At 38.6% G+C, this 22,913-nt stretch overlaps 1 protein-coding gene across 4 annotated transcripts in view; it reads left to right on the top strand.

The window, feature by feature from the left end:
- Positions 1-22,913, top strand: part of diaph1 (diaphanous related formin 1) — a 140,411-nt gene that overhangs the window by 53,646 nt on the left and 63,852 nt on the right. For 3 of the 4 annotated variants that reach the window (XM_012959694.3, XM_031898780.1, XM_012959695.3), the window contains 5 exons: positions 280-344; positions 3,168-3,347; positions 6,394-7,119; positions 7,975-8,089; positions 10,990-10,998. In XM_012959694.3, coding sequence (XP_012815148.2) covers positions 280-344; positions 3,168-3,347; positions 6,394-7,119; positions 7,975-8,089; positions 10,990-10,998 — 1,095 coding nt within the window. The remainder of the gene's footprint in view (positions 1-279; positions 345-3,167; positions 3,348-6,393; positions 7,120-7,974; positions 8,090-10,989; positions 10,999-22,913) is intronic. The other variant, XM_031898781.1, reaches the window with a different exon arrangement.

Below are 22,913 nucleotides of genomic sequence, written 5' to 3'. Positions count from 1 at the left end.
GCAACAAAAGTGTTTGTCTCTGTGCACCCACAGTCTGCGTGGCACACAGCAATTAATATTATAGGGATTCTTCTAATTGCTCTTTGTCTAATAATTCTTGTGGAATATGCTTTCTACTGTGGCTTTTTTTTTTTTGTTCTTAGCAAACATTAGTTGTAATTGTGCAGTAAAACAAGCCATACCTAATGAAAAAGAAAATCGCTTTGTTGCTAATTCAGTGATTTTCATAGCTCTCTGATTTTTTTTTTTTTAATATATATTTTTTTTTTTAAATGGCAGATCATTTTATCGACAAAAAGAAAGTAGAAACAAGCGAGTCAAAAGCACGGGATCTGGTGAAAAAGGTAGACCTTTTTGGCTTAATTATTTTTCAATACAGGGGGTCATAAAAAAGTTTGGAGGCCTGATAATTTTACTAAGGCACATATGTGATATGAATGGGCAGTTCTTGGCAGAATAACACTATAATGCCCATATATGTAGATTTAAAGGCTTCATGTCAACAGACCAATATGCAGTGCTGGCCTTTGACCATAAATGCGGATTGGGGGAATACAGCATTTCCTTGGCAACAAGCTAGTGTGACAGGGCAAGGGCTGATACTTAATGTTCTTCCACATCTTGTGCACATTAATGGACCAACTAAATAATCCTAAATCAAGGACTATGTCATTGCATTTGTGTACTATAAATTATTCAAAGTGGCAGCATGATATAAGGTTTATTAGGATTAAATATGAAATTAAATATACCTTTTTTAAATTATAAAATGCCTACGGTTTCTGTTATTTCTGGCATTAAACATAGATAGAAGCCAATTTTACTTTAGCACTTCATGATCCTACGGAACCAAAAGGAACTGATAAAACTAATTACCAGTCCACTGAGCAGCCCCAGATAGGCTGGTGTTTAGAGAAGGGAGAGGTTTGTTTGTTTAAAGTTAAATAGGCAGCTCTGAATATATTGCCCAGCCTATTTAAAAACAAGGGAGGGAGTAAGGTCAGTGAAACTAGCCCAACTTTCAAAATAGTGCTTTAAAATGGCAAAACAAATTGGAATATATATATATATATATATATATATATTTAATTAAAGCAATAGGCAACATGTAATGTCAATCCAAGTTTTATAAGTTATATTCTATTTAGCAAAGGTGTTTTAAGGTGTGTACTGTGATTAGTAGATTCACCTTTGTTGTTTAACCCTGGGCTTACACACACACACACACTCTAGCACCTTTGGTTATTAAAAAAGGACATACATAGAGCTGATACAAAAGAAGTGTAAAATATGGAGCCCTCTAAAGGTGCTTTGCATAGCATTTATATGCCATTATAATATTTATAAGGCACATTATGCTAAGCAGGTCACGAATAAGAGATCCCAGAAAATCATAGTTCTGGCTTATTGCCGGCTGCCTGTCTGACAGTCGCCTCTGCACGGCCAGGCAGCTCACTGATGCTGCAGTTGAATTCTGCCTCAGGCACATTTACCTTATAATCTTCGGTTTATTTTGTTATTTTTTTCCTTGCGCTTGGTGAGGTTTGAAGCGGCAGTGTTTATTAGTTTGGCAGCTCAGCATTTTTGACCCTTATCTGCAGCACAGAGCTCACATGTTTACTTTTCCAATTTAAAAAAATAATTTAGCTGTCAGCGTGAGAAGAGATAGTGCTGTGGCAAAGCTGTCGGGTGGCCTCACCCAGGAAATTTCATTCCCAAGCATGATGGGACTGATAGGGTGACCTCCATGCCCCAGGCTGATAGGGGATAATTGAAGTTGTGACTGGGATGTAATTAGACGGGCCATCCGAGTGTTTGGAAGCCTTTCTGCTCTTTCTCATGTACCGATTGTTTTCTTTCTGTTTGCAAACAGCTTAGCACATTCTCTAAATTTGTTTCCTACCAAATGTACAACAGTGCACTGAATGCCATTTGGAAAACCCATATTACATTAATTAAATGCTCTGTGTCACAGCAGCATTATGCAGCTTCTTGCATGTAACAATACTGACATAAGTTACCTGTAGTTTAGGTTCAACTTGTTTGTTAGCTACATTTATTTATACATCAGTTCTGAATCCCCTCCATACATAGAGAATCTATCCTATTAGGTTATGCTATGCTATTAGGTTATTTCTTAATTATTTATTAGAAAGAGTCATTAAATGAATTCCCACGTACGCTTTGTCATCCATCAAATCAGAATTAGGTGCAAGTGCAAGTGTTACTTCTGGTGACAAAATAGTATTGATAACTTATTAGCACTTATTTCACTTATAAACTTATTTCATCTGTTTTATTGGGTGGCAGGTCTTTTACAAAGATACATGTTTTGCATTAATGGCTCTTTATTTGTAGGACTGTCTGCCCTGTGGCATAAAAGCTGTTCCCACCTAGGGCCAGTTATGATGAGATATTTTAAAGATTGTCTGTTTGGTCTCCTGAATACTCATACAAGCCCATTGCCAGTTAAAGGAAAACTATACCCCCAGAATGAATACTTAACCAACAGTTTATATCATGTAAAGTGATGTATTAAAGAATCTTGCCAAACTGGAATATATATTTATCAGTAAATATTGCCCTTATACATCTTTTCCCTTGAACCACCATTTTGTGATGGGTTGTGTGCTCCCTCAGAGATCACCTGACAAGAACTGCATGATCCCTGGGGACGGCCCTTAATTCTTAAAATGGCATTTTTCTATTTAGGATTACCCAATTGCACATGTTAATAAAAAAGTATATTTTGTATAAAAATTTAGAAGAAGCAGGGTTTTATGAGCTGTTTTATGCAATATGTTTTTATAGAGACCTACATCGTTCGGGGATATAATTTTCTTTTAAGGTGAATATTGCATTCTGACTAGCTTAGTTGTAGATGATTGTGGCTGACCATAAGCAAGTTAATGAGTCAACTGAATGCTGAGGGTTAGACAGGTGTTAAGTGTTAAAATGTACTTATTGCCATGAGATACACTAAACCGTTTCCATTAGTTTGTTGTATTTTTTTTTTTCGTATTCAAAGTTTGTTGTATTTTTATTACCTAGAATTGCAGAGTACAAAGTGACTGTTTTCCATGCTAAATTTACTTTTTTTGCACTGTATTTTGTGTTCCTTTGGTTTCTTGCAGAGTTTTACTAATCTGCCTTTCTGTTTTGCACAGTTGGACCTAGAGCTTACCGCACGCCACGAACTCCAGGTGGAAATGAAAGCCAAAGAGAGCGACTTTGAGCTGAAAATAACAGAGCTGCAGGGGGAGAAGGAATCTTTAGATGCAGAGAAGCAAGAAATCACTGCTGACAAGCAAAAAATGGAGACAGAACTCTCCCAACTTGTAGAGCAGGTAATCATTCTGTAAGACTTAATGAAAGGTCTATACCCATTATCTTAATCTCACTCAAATATCATTTAATAGCTGTTAATGTTATTTATGATTACATTTTGAGACTAGAAGTTCTTAAAACATTTGATAACTAGTGAGCAAAATGCCACTACTGGCTAGATTACAGGAGATCATATCACAGTTTATGAAGATGACAAGCAATATCGATGTCTTCAAGTAAAGTTAACATCTATAGATATCCAATAGTGATTATGTTGTCATTAATAGAAATAGATAGATATAGATCTGAAAAAATGTATACCTGGCCACCAGTTCTAGTAAGGCAAATATACAGCAGAAAAATTACTCTGCAATGTTTTTTTTTCTATTGCATATCTGAGTAGGATTATAGTTAGGTGAATACTGTGCCAGTTGATAACCAATACAAGTTTAAAGGCAGCAGGAAACATACTGTCCATAGTAAAGATGTGGTAATTTCCCTGAATTCCTCCTCTTGTTATGCATTCAGTAATGAGGTATGGGAACATTAATATGCAAGTAACAGTATAGGTATTGCTGGATGATAAGTATAGAGGCCTCTGCCATTGCAGACTGGAAGATAAGGAGGCTGTACAGATAACCAGATATAATCTCACATTGCAAATTGGCCACCATGAATATTTGCAAGCTTAATATAGCTAAATAAGGGAGGGATCAGGTCTGTGTTTGTGGAAGGGTTAAATCCCTTTGGATTTGGTTGCTTTTGCAACATTTACTTTTTTACAATTCATACCTCCTACAACACCTATCGGCACAGCACCCTATATTGGGATAGATAGATAGAAGTCCAGACAGACATTAACCTACTTGTAAAGTTACACAATGAACAAGGGCTTAGTAATATTTTCCCAACATATTGTCTGTTCATCCAAATATTAATATGCAAGTTCTGTATATGTAATCTATGTACTGAATGTATATACAGTGGATATAAAAAGTCTACACACCCCTGATAAAATGTCAGGTTCCTGTTCTGTATAAAAATGAGACAAAGATAAATCAGTTCAGAACTTTTTCCACCTTTTATGTGACCTATAAACTACCACTCAATTGAAATACAAACTGAAATCTTTTAGGTGGAGGGAAGAAAACCAAAAAAACTAAAATAATGTGGTTGCATAAGTGTGCACACCCTTAAACTAATACTTTGTTGAAGCACCTTTTGATTTTATTACAGCACTCAGTCTTTTTGGGTATGAGTCTATCAGGATGGCACATTTTGACTTTGCAAGATTTGCCCACTCTTCTTTGCAGAAACGCTCCAAATCTGTCAGATTGTGAGGGCATCTCCTGTGCACAGCCCTCTTCAGATCACCCCACAGATTTTCAATTGGATTCAGGTCTGGGCTCTGGCTAGGCCATTCCAAAACTTTAATCTTCTTCCGGTGAAGCCATTCCTTTGTTGATTTGGATGTATGCTTTGGGTAGTTGTCATTCTGAAAGATGAAGTTCCTCCTCATGTTCAGCTTTCTAGCAGAAGCCTGAAGGTTTTGTGCCAATATTGACTGGTATTTGGAACTGTTCATAATTCCCTCTATCTTAACTAAGGCCCCAGTTCCAGCTGAAGAAAAACAGCCCCAATGCATGATGCTGCCACCACCATGCTGCACTGTGGGTATGGTGTTCTTTTGGTGATGTGCAGTATTGTTTTTGCGCCAAACATATTTTTTTGAATTATGGCCAAAAAGTTCAACCTTGGTTTCATCAGACCATAACACCTTTTCCCACATGCTTTTGGGAGACTTCAGATGTGCAAAATGTAGCCTGGCTTGGATGTTTTTCTTCATAAGAAAAGGCTTTCCCCTTGCCACTCTACCCCATAGCAGGTGTATGCTGACTCCTATTTAACATGATTTTGATTGCTTAATTCTGAACACAGCTACATCCCCAGTTAGAAGAGGGTGTGCACACTTATGCAACCACATTATTTTTGTTTTTTTGGTTTTCTTCCCTCCACCTAAAAGATTTCAGTTTGTTTTTCAATTGAGTGGTACAGTTTATAGGTCACATTAAAGGTGGAAAAAGTTCTGAAATGATTTATCTTTGTCTTATTTTTGTACAGCACAGGAACCTGACATTTTATCAGGGGTGTGTAGACTTTTTATATCCACTGTATGAATGTATTCTGCCGCAGCATCAAAACTGCAATTTAAAAGCACAGTTGAGGGTAACCCCACCCCCTGCATAGATTATCTGTTTCTGCAAATGGAAGTTTTTAGTTGCACATTAAACACTTTTGGCTGTTGCACATGAGCTGTAATACTAGGAACATGAAATTTAGACACAGCAATGATAGAGAAACCGAATGTATACATCTGGGCTGTACATTGTCAGGCCTTTGGATAGTTTTTTGTATTCTTCGGTCTTCAGATTTTTTTTTTTTTTTTTTTTTACCCTTCAGTCAGTGATGGAGACAATTAAGTTGAAAATAGGAATCCGACAAAAAATTTAACTTGTATATCCCCTTAAGGCACCGTCTGGCCGGGAGAGTTATAATTATAAATGAAATAGCCAGTTACACTTTGTGCACATTTTTTGAAGCATAAACCACTCCAATGCATAATATTAGATTATGAGGAAAAGAAAATCTGTATTAGAATATCTCAACTGTTCTGTCTGAGAATGTAGTATTCATAATTATTAAAACTGGCTAAAAACTTCTGTGTGCACCCTGAAGAGTGTCGCAAGTTAATTAAGAAATGCTCTTCTCTTTTCAGCATGTCTGAGATTGATTAGCTTGCTGTAACATTCATGGTGAACCAGCAAAATAACATATTTTCATGTTTTGTCTGTGCATACTGTTTGTGCGCAAATTAGGGCAGCTATTTTTAGCCTATTAATGCAGAATGGGCAAGTACCTTAATAAATCATGTCTTTGCTCTCTTAATTTAAAATGTTAAAATCTATAGGTATTGTTGTAGGTATGCTGTAGAACAAATTCTTTTCCATTGTCTCTTTTAGGTAGTGGTTAAATGTATCTAATTATAGCATTGCTTGGTTTCTGCAGGTTGAAAAATTGTCAAAGGAACTTGAAGCTACCAAAAAAGAAATGGCATCAATTTCCACATCTGCTGTTTTAATCCCTGTACCTTCTGCCTCTGGAAATGTGCCACCTCCACCACCCCCTCCTCCTCCACTTCCAGGTGCAACTGGTATTCCTCCACCTCCCCCACTTCCAGGTGGCTCTGGTATTCCTCCACCACCCCCACTTCCAGGTGGCTCTGGTATTGCTCCACCACTTCCGGCTGGCTTTGGTATTCCTCCACCTCCCCCACTTCCGGGTGGCTTTGGTATTCCTCCACCTCCACCACTTCCCGGTGGCTCTGGTATTCCTCCACCTCCCCCACTTCCGGGTGGCTCTGGTATTCCTCCACCTCCCCCACTTCCGGGTGGCTCTGGTATTCCTCCACCTCCCCCACTTCCGGGTGGCTCTGGTATTCCTCCCCCACCACCATTTCCGGGTGGCCCTGGAATTCCTCCCCCACCGCCATTTCCAGGAGGCTTTGGAATTCCTCCTCCTCCTCCTCCATTTCCAGGTGGCCCTGGAATTCCTCCTCCTCCTCCATTCCCTGGTGGCCCTGGGGTTCCACCTCCACCTCCAGCATTTGGAGGTGGTGTTCCTCCACCACCAGGACTTGGAGGCTGGGGGGCACCACCACCCTTACCATTTGGCTTGGCTCCTAAGAAGAATTATAAGCCAGAAGTGCAACTGAAGCGACCCAACTGGTCAAAGGTATGTCAACTAATATACAACCAGTTTTTTATTGGGCGGTGTTATAGGCTACATTTTTCAAGTTGTTACTATTCCAATCATTATTTCCATATTGCTTAATATCTAATGCACAGTGCAAACAATTGAGGTTTAAGTGTCCCCCTCAAGAGCAGTCACTTTCCTTGGAACATGCTTCTCTTACTTTGTTGTCTAGTTCTAATGGTATAAAATTGTCTTACATCAAGGAAGTTCCAGTGCTTGCCTTTGTCTTCTGCCTGAAGCCTCTGATTAATGGACTCTTGCTTCTAATTTCACTTAATTTCATTTTTTTATTGTTTATTTAATGTTTTCTGCCCTCTGCCTTGTAGAAAGCATTAAGAAGCCATCACCATGGTAACACACATTCTAATAATCACATTTCCTATAAAATATGCAAGCATTGGATAATTACCTTGCTCTAAATAGGCAGAGTTTCTTTTGTCATTTAAATTGTACATCCCCTCTGTTCTTTATTTATTTTTTTAAGAACTGGGACAAAGATAATGAATGTGCATATCTGTGAAATCCTTATCATTCTGTTCCTCTCCATGAAACTAGCTACATTTGAGTGTAAGAACTGCTTTGTTGGCACACAGACAGATTCAGTCATTCCCATTTTAGTTTAAGTTTTGTAGTAAATATCTTGCTTTCCTGTGCTTCTGTAAGCATCACAAAGCTATTTTCTTGGAAACGACAATTCACAATTTTCCCAAAGTCCTTAATCCTTTGCTATCCCCTTGTTCAATCCAGAGAATTCTTCTTTACCAGTCATTCATTTGGTGAAACGTTGAAAGGTGTTCAGATCAGGTAATATATAACATGTAAATACTTTTCCAGATCACTCCTGCTGAGCTTTCAGAGAAATCGTTTTGGACTCAGACAAAAGAAGATCGTTTTGAAAAAGAAGAGCTGTTTGCAAAAATAACCCTCACTTTTTCTTCACAGATCAAGTGTGAGTGAGCCAAGATACCGTGTATTTCTTGTGTGTTATTCCTGAGATCTGTAAAAAAATGGGCGGGTTGCTAAACAGTTTTTGGGTCACTTTTTTGCACATTAGATTTTTCTAAAAACGTATGAAGTAATTATTAATTCGTAGAAAACAAAAAAAGAAGAAAGGTTGACCCTCAGACTTGTACCACCCCTTCCTTAATAAAGGTATGGGATCCGTTATCCAGAAACCTGTTATCCAGAAAGCTCTTAATTATGGAACGCCCGTCTCCCATAGACTCCATTTTAATTAAATAATTCAGAATTTGAAAAATGATTACCCTTTTCCCCGTAGTAATAAACTGTACCTCGCACTTGACTCTAGTTAATATATAAGTAATCATTATTGGATGCTAAACAAGCCTATTGAGTTTATTTAATGTTTTATTGATTTTTTTTGTTGACTTAAAGAATAAGTAAACCTTTTTTTTTCTATCAGTAAAATTACTCTAAACAGCCTCTGGAATTACCTACATTTGTCCCAGCATTCTGTCTGACCTGGTTCCTCAGTTAGAAGTTAATCGGTTTTCTTTGCTTCCTTGTGCAGAGTGAAGACCCGCCCCCACTTCCTGTTCAGGTCTCTCTTCAATTCGACTATCTGTAGTCGACCTGGAGAGCCTTCTGGGCATGCCTGGAGGCAGCAGGAGCCAGTCTGTGCATTAGCAGGGTTTTTTTTTTTTTTTATGAGAGACCAGAACAGGAAGTGGGGGCGGGGCTTCACTCTGAACAAGGAAGCAAAGAAAAACAATTAACTTCTGAGGAACCAGGTCAGAGAGAATGCTGGGACAAAGGTAGTTAATTCTGTAGGCTGTTTAGAGTAATTTTACTGATAGAAAAAAAAGGTTTACTTATTCTTTAAGGTATGGAGTTTCAAATTAAGGAAAGTCCCCTTATCCGGAATACCCGTGGTCCCTAGCATCAATGCTGCAGAATTACATGGTTAAGGGATATTTAGAAATAAGTGCATAGAAAAACATGCAGCCATATGCATGAGCTCTGAAGCACACTTTTGTCTTATAATGATGGGCAGCACATAAGCAGTGTCTTTAGTTGGCCCTACACTGTTAGATTTTAGATGCCGATTCAGCTCCTTATCTATCTGTGTATTGGGCACTCTGACTGGCCTACCCACCAGATATCTAGCCAAAAATAGGCCAGATATTAATCTGACATGTTCAAAAATGTTGTCAGATTTGTCGCAGGCGACTCAACTGCTCCATGGATCTTTACCCTAAAGGGGTCATATACCACACATATACTGTAAAATAAAGTAAATTCGCTTAGAGTGCTCTACAGGACACAATTTATAGAATATATGATTTCATTTACATTTTATTTAGTTATGTAGTAGTTTTACAGTGCTAATATCAGGAATATGTTACAGGAGCATCCTTTACGGTTATGTGTGGACAGGCCTGGGCAGAATGGTGGAACCTTAATTTACTGGTGCAGGAAGCGTCTCCTGGTGTTTCTCTGTTTAGTTCTGTTGCTTAGGGCTATGACACACAATGCTACTTGTAGCCAGATACTTGGCATGGCTACAAACCACCAGAAAATACCCTTCCATAGACAATACTGTGAATTGTCTTTGCTAAAACACATGTAGAGAAAATTAACGTTATTGTCAATTTTGTAGCTGTGACAAGTGTCTGGTGAAAGTAGCTCGGTGTGTCATTGCCCTTTATGTGACAGGAGTGTATAGGCGAGCTGTCTCCTTCCCCTCTGTTTCAGATTAACAGCTAGGGGGAATTTCATTACACAGAGCAGGGAAGTATAATTTGATCTGAAGAACAAATAAGGTTGGAAAATTAAAGTTCCTGCTTGTACTAAGTGCAAGAAATAGTTAACATAGTTATTTCAAAACTAAAACAATAGATTACCCAACCCATAGGTTAGGAATCCCTGTCTTACCTTATAAAATCACTTCAAAAAGATGTGGTGCCTGATAATTTGGTTTTCTAGTGAATGATTTTACTACAAACAGTATGGCAGCCACTATTCTTCACTCTAAATGCATATACAGGAATGGGATCTGTCATCTAGAAACCTGTTATCCAGAAAGCTCCAAATTACGGGAAGCCCATCTCCCATAGACTCCATTTTAATAAAATAATTACATTTTTTAAAAAGCATTTCCTTTTTCTCAGTAATAATAAAACAGTACCTTGTACTATATCCCAACTAATATAACTAATTTAATTATTCCTTATTAGTGGCAAAACAATCCAATTGGGTTAATTTAGTGTTATTATTAGTGTTATTATTATTTTGTTAGCAGACTAGAGGTATGATGATCCAAATTACAGAAAGATACTATATGTGGAAAACCCCAGGTCCTGAACATTCTGGATAACAGGTCCCATGTATATATATAGGCAAAATTCTGTGCACACAATAAGCTATACCCCTTTTTTTAACAATAAATAAAAGAAAACTCTGCTAAGATAAGCAGGATTGAACAATTTTAATAGTTCCAGCAACTGGTCAGCTATTGAGTTTTATATGTCATGCAATTTACATCTGCTTCCCACTGATAATTGCTGTAGTTTATATGAATCCCAGGGACACAATACCTGAAAACTGCATTGAAGTTCGATTCAGCTGTTTTAAAATGTTCTTTTACTATGCAGAGAAAGCACTTCATGGCAGGATATTTTCCCCATGAACATAAATGGCTTCTTTAACTATGCATTGGATCTCCAGGTGGCAGTGTGTACTGCTAAGATTTCTGTCTGACTGTATAACAATATTGTTTCTGTATCATTTCAGAAATGAAAAATAGTCTGTTCATGAATTTTAACATTCTCTTCCCCCTTTTCTTTCTTTTCTTTTGACATGTATGAATATTTCCCGTCGCGTCCGCAGCTTCTAAAGGTGAGTTCAACCTTTTCCTTTCCCTCTCCAGTCTAGCAAATCATTGGAAAGATACTGACAGCAGTCTCAAAGGAGAGAAATTCTTAGATACCTGACATGACAAGACAGAGTGGGCTCATTGGCCTTGCAAGAAGAATTTCTATAGAATGGCGGAGTTAAAGTACTTTGCAGTTAAAAGTTTGCCCTGTAGGCACCTGTGCGATTTGAACTTCTTAGGCAAGTTTATTTTACAGTAAATTTCCCCTGTCCTTGAGTACTAAAGTGTTTTGCAGTGCTCAGGGAAGCAGAGCCAGTAGTGTGAGTTGATTGGGGAACTGATAGAAAAAAGAAGTCCTCTCAGCTTTACATCACACAAACAGAAATACATTCTTTACTCCCATACTGATAACAGCCTACATCTTGTAAAATTCATTGTTATAGTGATCTGAGATGCCACAATTAGGTTATTATTTTATACTTCTCTTATTAAATTGGGTAAATTGACTTATTTATACACAGGGTGCAGCCAGTGTAGTTTCTTTTAATGTACCTAGATAACTAGTAGTGGCCTGATAAAAGCCGTAGACAGTTGGCATCTTATTGGCCCATGTATGGGACCCTTAGACGGGCCTGTCTGAACAATATCTGGCTGAAAATTGGGCAGAAGTCAGTCTGGTATTGAAAATCCTGTTGAGGCGAGAAGCACATTGGCTCCTCACCCCAGCAGCCTGCATCCTGTCAATAGGGTGATGCCGATCGTACAGGTTTAAAAATACCGTTGGGGCGAGGAGCACAACGGCTCATTGATGCAGTGCTCCTCCAATGGTCTGAAAGGTCCAAGTCAATTTGAAGCCCACATAGTTCAGTTTTGTGTCTTTATTATTGTTCTGGTAGGGTGTGCCAGTGGAATTCTAGGCTTTCTGCCACCTTACTTGAAATTGCTTTTGTTTATCTCTTGTGGGCCACAAGGGGAACCTTACTGCAAAAGGCATTGTTGCCTTCCGGCCCAATTTTTAGAGCTGAACCAGAAGCTGTGGCTTTAAAGCTTCATGTACTCTTTCAGAGTCATTTCCACTCTGGCTTTGGGCCGGTGCAGTTTTACAGGAGCAGTGGCCCGGAGTATCAGATAAGCAATTACGATCACTGGGGGGGTGCTTAACATTTGACACCCCCTATTCCATCTCCTTATTTTCCTCCTTTGAGAGACTGACTTTGGACTCTGGTCATTGAAACTTGGTGGGGGATATGTCACTGTATTTTATTTTTTATTTCCATTGGATAGTGTTTGCTCTATTGTACAGTGTGACCCATAACATTTGAGTGCTTTATATTTTTGGCACAAGGAGTCGTTGTTCCCGTTTTCCCCCCTACAATGTAATGTTTGGCTATTCCATAGTATTTTCAAATTCCATACAAAGATCTGCAGTTTGTAGGAAAGTAAATATATTTTTTAGGCTGATGGCACACAGTTGCCTTCCACCCCTTCTCACTGACAGGTACAGGATCTGCCTTTTGGCACGCACAAAAACAGATTTTGGAGCAGAAACGCTAAAGGTATGCATTCTTTCGCTGAAATCCACACTGTATTTGGGCAAAGAAAACAACCTGTATAGAATTAGCCTAAGAAATGGTTACACGCTATATAATTAGCAAAATTAGTTTTTCTGGACCCATGAACTATTTAATTAGCATACAGTGCTGGGTGCAATTTAATGATAAGGCTTAATAAAAAGCTGAACACTGTTTGACCTCAGGAAGGGGTTTTAGTAAGTATGCTCTTGACAGAGAGAGATGGAGCCATAATGTCTCCTTGTTGAGCTGCATCTAAATGAGGTGTTTGACTCAAACTGTTGATTTGGGAGCCTTTAGATTTTAAATGTAAGATGCACATTCCAGAGAGACACACAGACACACGCAGGCCAGCTTGACCAATAAATATTTATGTATATGTATTTATTTAAAGGCTGTGGGCCCTAGTCACTCTGAGAAATGAGATAACAGTTGGTGCTTTTCTCTAATAAATGAGCATTTTGTTTTTTTGCTCCTTTCTGCTTTATTTAGATGTTCATCTAACCCCCTGATGAGTGAAACTAATAAGGGTAGCTTCAAAACACTCCAAGCTTTTCCCTCCTCCTCCCCTCTGCCTTGGTGGAATTAGCATATTTATGGACATTATAATTTCCCCCTCTTTAGCTGATCTGATAGCGATGGGCTGCACTTTAATTTGTTTCAATAAAAAGCCTGACAGGCTCAGATTTTTGAGGCAGTTTGAAGGAAGTGATTCACGCATTTGCATAATATGAATGTGCCACTAATGGTCCTGCATTGGAGGAATTATTTCTCTCTCTTTTTTTCCCCTCCTTCTCTCTTTTCATTAACGGTTTATTCAGACCTGTCTTGCAGTGAAAGGTGCGTGCCGTCCTCCATTCTGTAATTATCTCCTGATGATGTTGTGTGGAAGCGCCAGCTGGAACCAGCTGCCCCTAATTCCTATCAAAGTATTAAAATTAGATCCTTGGCCATGAATGCAGAATTAACCTGTGGAAGACCAATACTAGGAGATGTAGCAATGATTACAGTTGTTCTGTCCAATTTAGCTTATGCGCGCGCTTGCTTGTTAGTAGTCACTTCAGAGGAAATGGATTAATCTCTGCACATAAATATGTGTCTGAAAATTGTAGCATGATAAACCATGCATGCTGTTTCTGAAAGGGGAAAGATGCATTCGTACTCTTATTGTGTGAGGTAGACCAACTTAATGCATATATCCCTCTATGCAAGCAGACATTTTTCCAACAACACCTTTTTATTATTTTCCCCAGGGACTTGTATAAGAACTTAAAAAAAAAAGACTGTATAATTATATTCTTGTGTTGGCATAAAAACCAGGTGTACCGCAGAACAGAAACTCCTGTAGGCTGCCAGTTCATAAAGGGACTACCAGATAGCCAATAACAGTCCATATGTAGCACCCCATGCACCCCTGCTTGTGTTGCTCCCTAACTCTTTTTACATTTGAATGTGGTTTAGGGGTTAAAAAGGTTGGGGACCCCTGCCCAAAGCTGTCCTGACCCCAATTTGGGGTACTGGGGAAGTTGGAGGGGAAGTGGCAACAAAAATTACCCGCTAATGGATAAAAGAAGTCATGTAAAAGAATCATACACCCTACATAATTGTGCTTCAGTGTAATTTGGTCATGCATTTAAATTGTACACTGTCCCCACACAATCGGCATACAGGCACATTGGTCAAATTTGCCTTTGAGTTAAGACTGTCATACACGGGTCGATTCCATGTATGGGCACTAAAGATGGGCCTGCCCGAAATCGGCCTGAAAATCGCCCATATAATCGGCCTGAAAATCGCCCATATAATCGGCCTGATATCGATTGGGCAGGTTTAAAAATCAGTCGGATCGGGGACCGCATCGGCTTGTTGATGCGGTCCCCGAACCGACTGACGTCCACACCCGTCGTCCTGATTCGATCGTTTGGCCCCAGGCCAAACAACCGAATTAGCCCGGTATCGCCCACTCGTAGGTGGGGATATCGGGAGAAGTTACTTAGCTTGTATGGCCACCTAAAGAGCTCTTACACGTAAGCACTCTCACCAGGGCTAGAACTAGGGTTTGGCAGAGTAGGCGGCTGCATAGGGCGCAGCTGTATGCGGCGGCGCAACTTGGAGGTCAGTAAGTTACTCACCAATGCAGGGGACATGAGAAAAGCAGTGACCAGCTGGGGGAGCAGTGGTGGGAGCTGGCTTTGGATTGATTGATTAGTGGCAGCACGGAGATACCAAGTAACTGCCATACACCTGTTTTGTTATTTCGATACATACTATTGAACTTTCCTGTGCTGTCTATTTTTCATACAATGCTCTGGTTATTGTATCATGTTCTTGTGCACTGGTTCCTATAACAACAACGTGGAGCTAGTTTGCTAGTTACACCCAAGGCCTTCCAAGTGTTTCACCTTGAGAGTATAATTTGCAAGACAATGATCTCTATGTGCTTTTCATTATGAATGTGGTTTCATTCTTCTCAAGGTGCTGATTTGAAAAAGCTGTTGCTAAATTGCAGATGATGCAAGGCCAAGCACTTAAGTTATGGATGTTCTGAGAGGACATTTTCAAGAGTTGCACTCGGTTATGGGAAGCATTCCTAGCAGGAAAAATTATTAACCACTTGTGAGTCCTGGACTGGTGGCGAGATTGGTCTGTTGACAAAGCTAGCAGCTCCCACCCCCACGTAGAATTCACATAAGAAAGTCATATTTTAATTGCTTCAAGTTTTCATCCATTTTCATACATTTCTGCTGTTTCTTTTGTTTATGATATTCACTGGAGCCTGAACCAGCAAGGATACCGGGGATGGGTACCTTTCTGCTCGATGTGGATGTTAATTGATCTGGTTTCTGTTATATTGTTTTCTAAAGTCAGGACCACCAGTGGTGGGTCAAACAAACATTACTTTTTACAGCAGTTACATATAACTTTAAAGGACATGCAAACCACCCACAAAAAATATAATCAGTGAAAAGCCACTGAACTTTTTTTTCAAAATAAGTTCTGCCTGTTTAAGCCTGCATTCTTGATTGCACGAATTTTACAGTGCACGTGTGCTGTTTGCAGGTGTAAATGTCTTTGAAGATGTGTACGAGGGAAAAAGGCCACTAGGTGAAAGCTGCTATTTTCTTTTTGGAAAATGATGGGGCTGGCGAACAGAGGGTATATGCGCAGCATAAATGGCGTGGTTTTGGTAGGTGAGATGTGCCCAAATTTTATATTTTCCATAAATATATAGATTGCTCCAAACTAATTTTTTTCACTTGGAAAAACTGAATTTATGAGTTAACATCCCATGTAAGCTGCCAAAATATGAGCTAGTTCTTGAGATAATGGACAATAGTGCTTGTTTTTTTACAAGCACGATGATGGATAGATTGGATAAGAATTGTCCAGATTGCCATGAGATGAGAAAATATGCTTAAATATGCCCCCCCACCATCTCGTAACCTCATAATTATTTTGCTGCTTGGAACTATCAGCATCCATGATTTTCTTTCTTGGCTGGTAGGAAAATACATTTCAAGGAATACTGTCATGGGAAAACATGTTTTTTTGTTTTTTTTTTAAAAAAAAAAAAAAAAAAGCAAATCAGTTAATAAAGCTTCTCCAGGAGAATCCTGCATTGAAATCATTTTTTAAAAGCAAAAACAGATTTTATTTAATTTTAAAATTTCACATGTGGCTAGCCATATTCTTCATTTCCCAGGGTGCCACAGCCATGTGACCTGTGCTCTGATAAACTTCAATAGCACTTGGTATCACCCCCATCCCAGCAGCCGATCAGCAGAACACAATGGGAAGGTAGCAAGACAGCAGCTCCCAGTAGATATCAGAACAGCACTAAGAAATCCAAGTCTGGCTTGGGACTCCTCCAGTTACATGGGAGTAGGAGAAACAATAGGTTACCTGAAAGCAGTTCTGTTGTACTTCTGAAACTCAGACTCAGGCACAATGCACTGAGATGGCACCAACACACCAATATAACAACTAAAAAAATACAGTTTTTGGCTCAAGAATAAAATTTTAGATGGTAGAGATGGCAGTTTAGAAATAAAACGTACACCATAAAATCATGACAGAATCCTTTTAATAGCACAGTATATTTGTTTCTTTAAGCTGTACATGGAAACAAGGCAAAGATCACAGCAAGCTTTGAGAACTTTTGCTTTTTCAAGCAGATGGGCAAAATATGTTAGCAAAAGTATTCGGCTGTCCTGTGTTTATATTTATACCATTGCAGGCTGGAGAGGTCTTAATAGGATTAGATAGATGGGTATTAAAGTGAAACCCGGACACGAGAATCATTTTAATTTTAAAATTTAATTTTTATGGAAACTAAAGAACCATGGAGCCAAGAACAGGGCATTTTTGGACGTAAACTATGTCTAAAGGCTGCAGGTGAGAAATCGGTTGTTTCGGGCAACTGAGAAAGCTATGTAGCAGTGTTTAAAAGGCTGTTTTTGAAACAAAGTGTTGTTTGATTTTATGTTTGCAGCACTGCATGTCATCAAGGGCATCATCCTCGGGGGGATAACTGGGTGATGTGTTCCGTAGGCATTTTTGATGCACTAAGATGAATCCTCTGAGTTTTCGTTTCCCTTTTTAAAAGCAATTGCACGTTTTCGCAAAGTTTCTTTTTTTGAGTACAGTATCGTTAAACTTTATAACCCAACGTAGATGCTGATTTAGTATTAAGTAGTAAAGTTTGATTGCTGTTACGAAGGGGATAATTAGATTGAATGTACGTCAGTAATGTGCGTAGGGAGTAGGGGAGCTCGACGGTAATGTGATTGTGATGGTTCATGTGACCTCAAGGCACTTCATCTAATCCAGTAATACCCAGCATTTCCAGGCCTCCTATGACTTGGATTTTGTCTTTGCTCTAGGGGCTAGATGGTGCCCAAATTCAGGGCAGGCAGCTGAATCCATGTCTAATCTAAGTGCTTAAGCTCAGCAGACTGAAGGAAACAATCTGTTTTTCTGGGACAGTAGTTCTAAGTAGTAGTTTTCCCTTTGCCAATGTGTTCTCCTAGGAGCCTGTAGTGGTCCAAATGCTTCTATAGCTCAGCAATATAAAGCATAACCTACTTATTTTAGAGGAGTGTGTCATTAACAAAGATTCGCGTTGACAAGGCTTTTCTCTGTTTGTGGCATGTAAATCTACAAATATAATGAGATTTCAGCTGATTATTGCAATTAAATAAAAGCTCCATCTTGTGAATTTGGTTCATTCTGAGTAGGAACTGTGCCGGGTGGTAGGGTACATCTCATGTGCCCGCCTTGCATGCCAATAAGCCTGATTAAATAGATGCCAATGACCGCTAAAGATAAAAAAAAATTTCTAGCTTCATTTCTATTAGACGAGTACAGGTATGGGACCCATTATCCAGAGTGCTTGGGACCTGGGGTCTTCCGGATAAGGGATTTTCCATAATTTGGATCTCCATACCTTAAGTCTACTAAAAGATTATTTAAAATTAAATAAACCCAATAGGATTGTTTTGCTTCTGGTAAGGATTAATTATATCTTAGTTGGGCTTATGTACAAGGTACTATTTTATTATTACAGAGAAAAAGGAAATCTAATTTTTAAAAATTAGAATTATTTGCTTATAATGAAATCTATGGGAGACGGTCTTCCCATAATTTGGAACTTTATGGATAATGGGTTTCCGGATAAGGAATCCCATATTTGTATAATAAATACTGCTTAATGTTTTATAAGATGCACTACCTGTGTGAGTTTTTCCCACCTGTATTATTAAGTTAGTTAACTTATGTCTAAAATCTACTTATGTGGAGTAGATATCAAAGTTATTATGAGATACTTCTTTTACCTAGTAGTGTCTGCCCACTCCATTTAAGCTTCTATCCTTTGTTCCAATGAAAGGTCATTTTGACCTTTTTTATTGTTACATTTATACAACCACAAAGCAGTTGAGGAATTACCCACAACTATGCGAATGGGGGCGGCCTCGGGGCACCCCAACAGCAAATCCGGCACTGCCACTGGGGCAGGGACAGATGACTGATGAATTGTCTGTTATCTGTGCAGTGTCTATAAAGAGATGATTGTCAAGGCTTTGGGATGTACGGCTGGTTATACAAATGAATAGCTGAAAAGAACACTAGAAATGAGCTGTTTTGCTTTTATACTTTATGGTCTTTCAAGGAAAAAATAAGGTTAAACCTTGCTTGTAAGTAGAATTTTTCTTTTACAAATCAGCCCTTTTACTGCATTATGTGGAATGTATACCCTAATGTATTTTCTGCCAAGTGTAACATTTTATGTATATTTAACTATGTATTCGACCTCGTGAAGATGTCAGTACTCTGGCTTGCTTCCATAAGCCATTTATACCACATTATCAAATCCTAGGTACCTTTTATAGAGAGGGTCAGGTGGGTGACTTTCCCCTTACATGACAAAGTCACTGAAACTTTATTCAGCAGCTCCTTGGATTTTCTTAGGAATCTAGGAACTTTACAGCAGTGGTCTCCTATCTTTGCAGTAAAGAGATCTCACTGCCTTGCCAGCCACTGGCCAGAAGATTCTGAGAACAGTAATGCACTATGTGCGTATAGGTAGTTACTTTGGTAATTGGCCTGCTCCGTTCCAGGATTTACCTTATGATGAGAGTGTTGTTTCTAACCTTAGCTAACTATATACTATACAATCACAATGTTAAATCACAATGTTAAAAATGTTTTAAGATGGCAACGGCCTTACAGCACACCTTGATCAGCACAGGCTGGCTAGACAAAAGAAAAGGGGCAGCATTCAGGTCTGGACTGAGTATTCCAAATAAACTCTGGCAATTCAAGTACACAGAGGCCCATGGGGAATATATATTCTTATATTTATTAAGTATTGTTACAGTTTTTTTTTTATAAGGTGCCAGTATGTTCTTCAGTACTGTACAATCGGGGAGATGGATTGCATCCCTGAGAGTGTTTACATTATTGCATGCTGAAAGCTTGACTAGTTTGCCATGTTTTACTGTGTTAAACAATGGTTAATTCAGTTGGACACATCCCTTATTGATGATTGGTTCCTAGTTTTTCCAACTAGCACAAACAGCAGGAAAAATAAGTATTTAACGCGTCAACGTTTTTCTCAGTAAATATATATCTAATGGGGCTATTGACATAAAATTTACACCAGATGTCTGTAACAACCAAAGTAATCCACCCATACAAAGAAATTAAAACAAATTAGTCCATAAATCAAGTTATATGTAGTAAAGTGGAATGGCACAGGAAATATGTATTGAACACAAGAGGAAAAGGAGGCGGAAAAAGAAATGGAAAGCCAACAAACCTGCTGAAATCTGTCAGTATTTAGAAAGCAATCCTGCATTGATTTCTTGGGTTGTTACCGACATCTGGTGCAAATTAATATCAACTGGTTTATTCCTAATTGATGGACTATAAAAAGGTTACCCATTACCAAGGTATCACACTGGAACCATCTCATGATGGGTAAAAGCAAAGGGCTGAGGGGTACTCTTCTACCCCTTTCCTTACTAGCTGTGGCCTTAAATGTATGTTGTTATTCCTACATTTCCCTGTTTTAAATATTTTTGTATACATATTTGTATATTAAGATGCTTTTCTATGTCTAGTTTGTTTCTTGAAGCTAAATATTCCCAGATTTTGTAGAGTCACACAGTTACTGTGTTTCCTTTCTCTGTATAGGATTTCTTATCTCACATGCTCTGCTAATTAAGGCTGATGCCACACCAGGCGTAGGGCTGATTTTTTCGGCAAGCGGAAAAACGCTTGCCGAAAATTCAGCCCTACGCCTGCTACTTGTGCCTGCACCCGAATGAATGGGATACGCTCGGGTGAAGGCACAAGTAGCCGATATACGCATGAAAACGCGAGACTTTGCATTCTCTCGCGTTTTCATGCGTATATCGGCTACTTGTGCCTTCACCCGAGCGTATCCCATTCATTCGGGTGCAGGCACAAGTAGCAGGCGTAGGGCTGAATTTTCGGCAAGCGTTTTTCCGCTTGCCGAAAAAATCAGCCCTACGCCTGGTGTGGCATCAGCCTAAGCTTATGGCACACAGCAGTAATGGGCATTTTGCCTGCTGTGTTTCTTCTTAGAAGATTTGACCCTTGTGCCAAAGCCTGTTGTCAGGGAGAGTTTCCATTTCCTTTAAGTAGTGTAAGTTTTTATCCTTTATTAAATAGAAACAAAAAGTGCATGTGAAGATAAAAAAAAAATGCTTCTAAACCAAAAGCCGTGTTTGGATTGGTGGGCTTGCCCATGCTGTAGTTTATATATCTGTAACAGCAGTAGTGTTTGAAGAAAATCTGCTCCAAGAAATATGTAATTGGCTCTTCTTAGTAGCAAACTGCAGCAGCTATTTATATAAAGAATTCTTCTGTTATTATGGCTTAACAGTCACTCATGTATGGAACATTCTATGATGTAAGTACCAGGAAATACACTTCTCTTTGAAAACACAACATTTGAATTCATTACAGGTATGGGACTTATTATTCCAGAATGCTTGGGAGCTAAGGGGTCATTCTGTAATTTGGATCTCCATACTCCAGTCTAGTAAAACATCATCTAAACACTAATTAAACCGAATAGGATCGTTTTTGCCAATATGGATTAATTATATCTTAGTTGGGAATCAAGTACAAGGATCTGTTATTATAACAGATTAAAAAGAAATCAATGAAAAAAAAATGTTTTGCTTAAAATAGAGTCTATGAGAGATGGCCTTAACGTTATTCACAGCTTTCTGGATAACTAATCCTATATTTGTACAGGGTAACATTGTTTCCAGGTTTAAGGGGCTGATACCTTCAGTGTAATTCATTTTGCAAGACTGGGGAATAGAAGTAGAAAGCAACAAACAAACAAATGTGTTCATGTTGTAGTTTATTTGCAGGCTATAAAAGCTCATACATTCACTGAATGCCCTGAACAGAAATAGAAATGAGACTGAACACAACCCGCTGTTTTTTTCTGGCTGAAGTGCCTTTTTTTTTTTTTTTTTTTTAGTCATTTACAACAAATGAAAGCTAATCTATTTGTCCTGGCTGTAAAATAATATCCAGCAAAATATAAGGGGTACCATAAGCTGTAGAATGGATATCAGATTCACATGAATAGGAACAAAAAATGGATAGGCAGTGTCAAGGGAACACAGCAAGCCTGGAAGGAGTATGAAAAAGAATATATCATTAGATCAGAGCATGTGAAGAGCCTTATTATGCCAGGCTTGTCTTGCATTAAGCTTTCCAGTTAGTATCTGGCATCCTGCATGTATATGTTCCATAGGTATGTGGCTTTTGACTTTTGCGTTAATCCAGTTCTTTTATTATATATATTCCCTCCTGTACATTATCTACTTTCTGTAAAGGAACAATGTTAAATGCCTATCCCCTTCATTTGCCTCACAGTTAGATTTTTTTCCAACCTATTCAGCTCCTTTATTTTGCCAACTTCAGAAAATTCAGGCTTTTTTTTTTTTTTTTTTTTACCTTACCCGAACTCCATGGACTTGGCACTTTTAACTTTTATAGTTCTTTTATTTCAAAGTTTTTTCCTCCTCTTTCCTCTAGAGGGTTTTATAAACTCAGATTCTCTCTTTTCCCCTCTCTTTAATTTAAATTGGAAACGAAATGAAATGTCAGTCGTCTGTCTGCCATTCCTTTCCCCCTAATTTTTCTTTCCTTTTCATGCTCCTGATCTGACTACCCCCAGATTTCCTTTCAATTAGTCCATCAAGCCAATGGTGACAGTTCAATTATTTAAATACGGAGTGCCTGTTTTTAATATTGCTGGAGAAAAAAAAAGTGTATTCGAAAGAACAGCCAGCTACAAAGAGGGACAAAAGCCTCTACCTTTTGACATTTAACAGCAGTTTCCCGTGTGTCTTTCTGAATGTCATTCTACAGTTAATCAGCACAGGGTGGCACACTGAATATGGATGGCTTGAGTGTTCAAAGGCTCTTCATTACCAGCTATTACCTGGGTCTGCAGCCCCATTGACAAGAGGTTCAAAGTTTCTTCATCATTTTCCTATTTTTTGTGTGGGAAAACATTTTTTTTTTTCTTTTATCTGCTGCTTCCATTCACTAGTCAGGGCCAAATTAACGTTTTTATTGCATGCAGCAGTCTTGATGTGAGAAATTAAGATGCCAGTTGGAAAAAAAGCACTCAGAAGCTGTATATTGATCCAGGGAACTTTATCGAGTTTCTAGATATTTATAGGTAGAAAGAAATATTGATGGTATCAGGTACTGGAAAGGGTTTTTAAGGCCAGTGATTACCTCTAGTGGTGCCCATTAAGCCAGGAAATGTTGGTGTTGTCAATGCTTTATTTGGCCTAAAAAATATTTTG

The sequence above is a fragment of the Xenopus tropicalis genome, chromosome 3, assembly GCF_000004195.4.
Source record: "Xenopus tropicalis strain Nigerian chromosome 3, UCB_Xtro_10.0, whole genome shotgun sequence".
Lineage (NCBI taxonomy): Eukaryota > Metazoa > Chordata > Amphibia > Anura > Pipidae > Xenopus > Xenopus tropicalis.
This window is presented reverse-complemented; position numbering and strand designations above follow the sequence as displayed.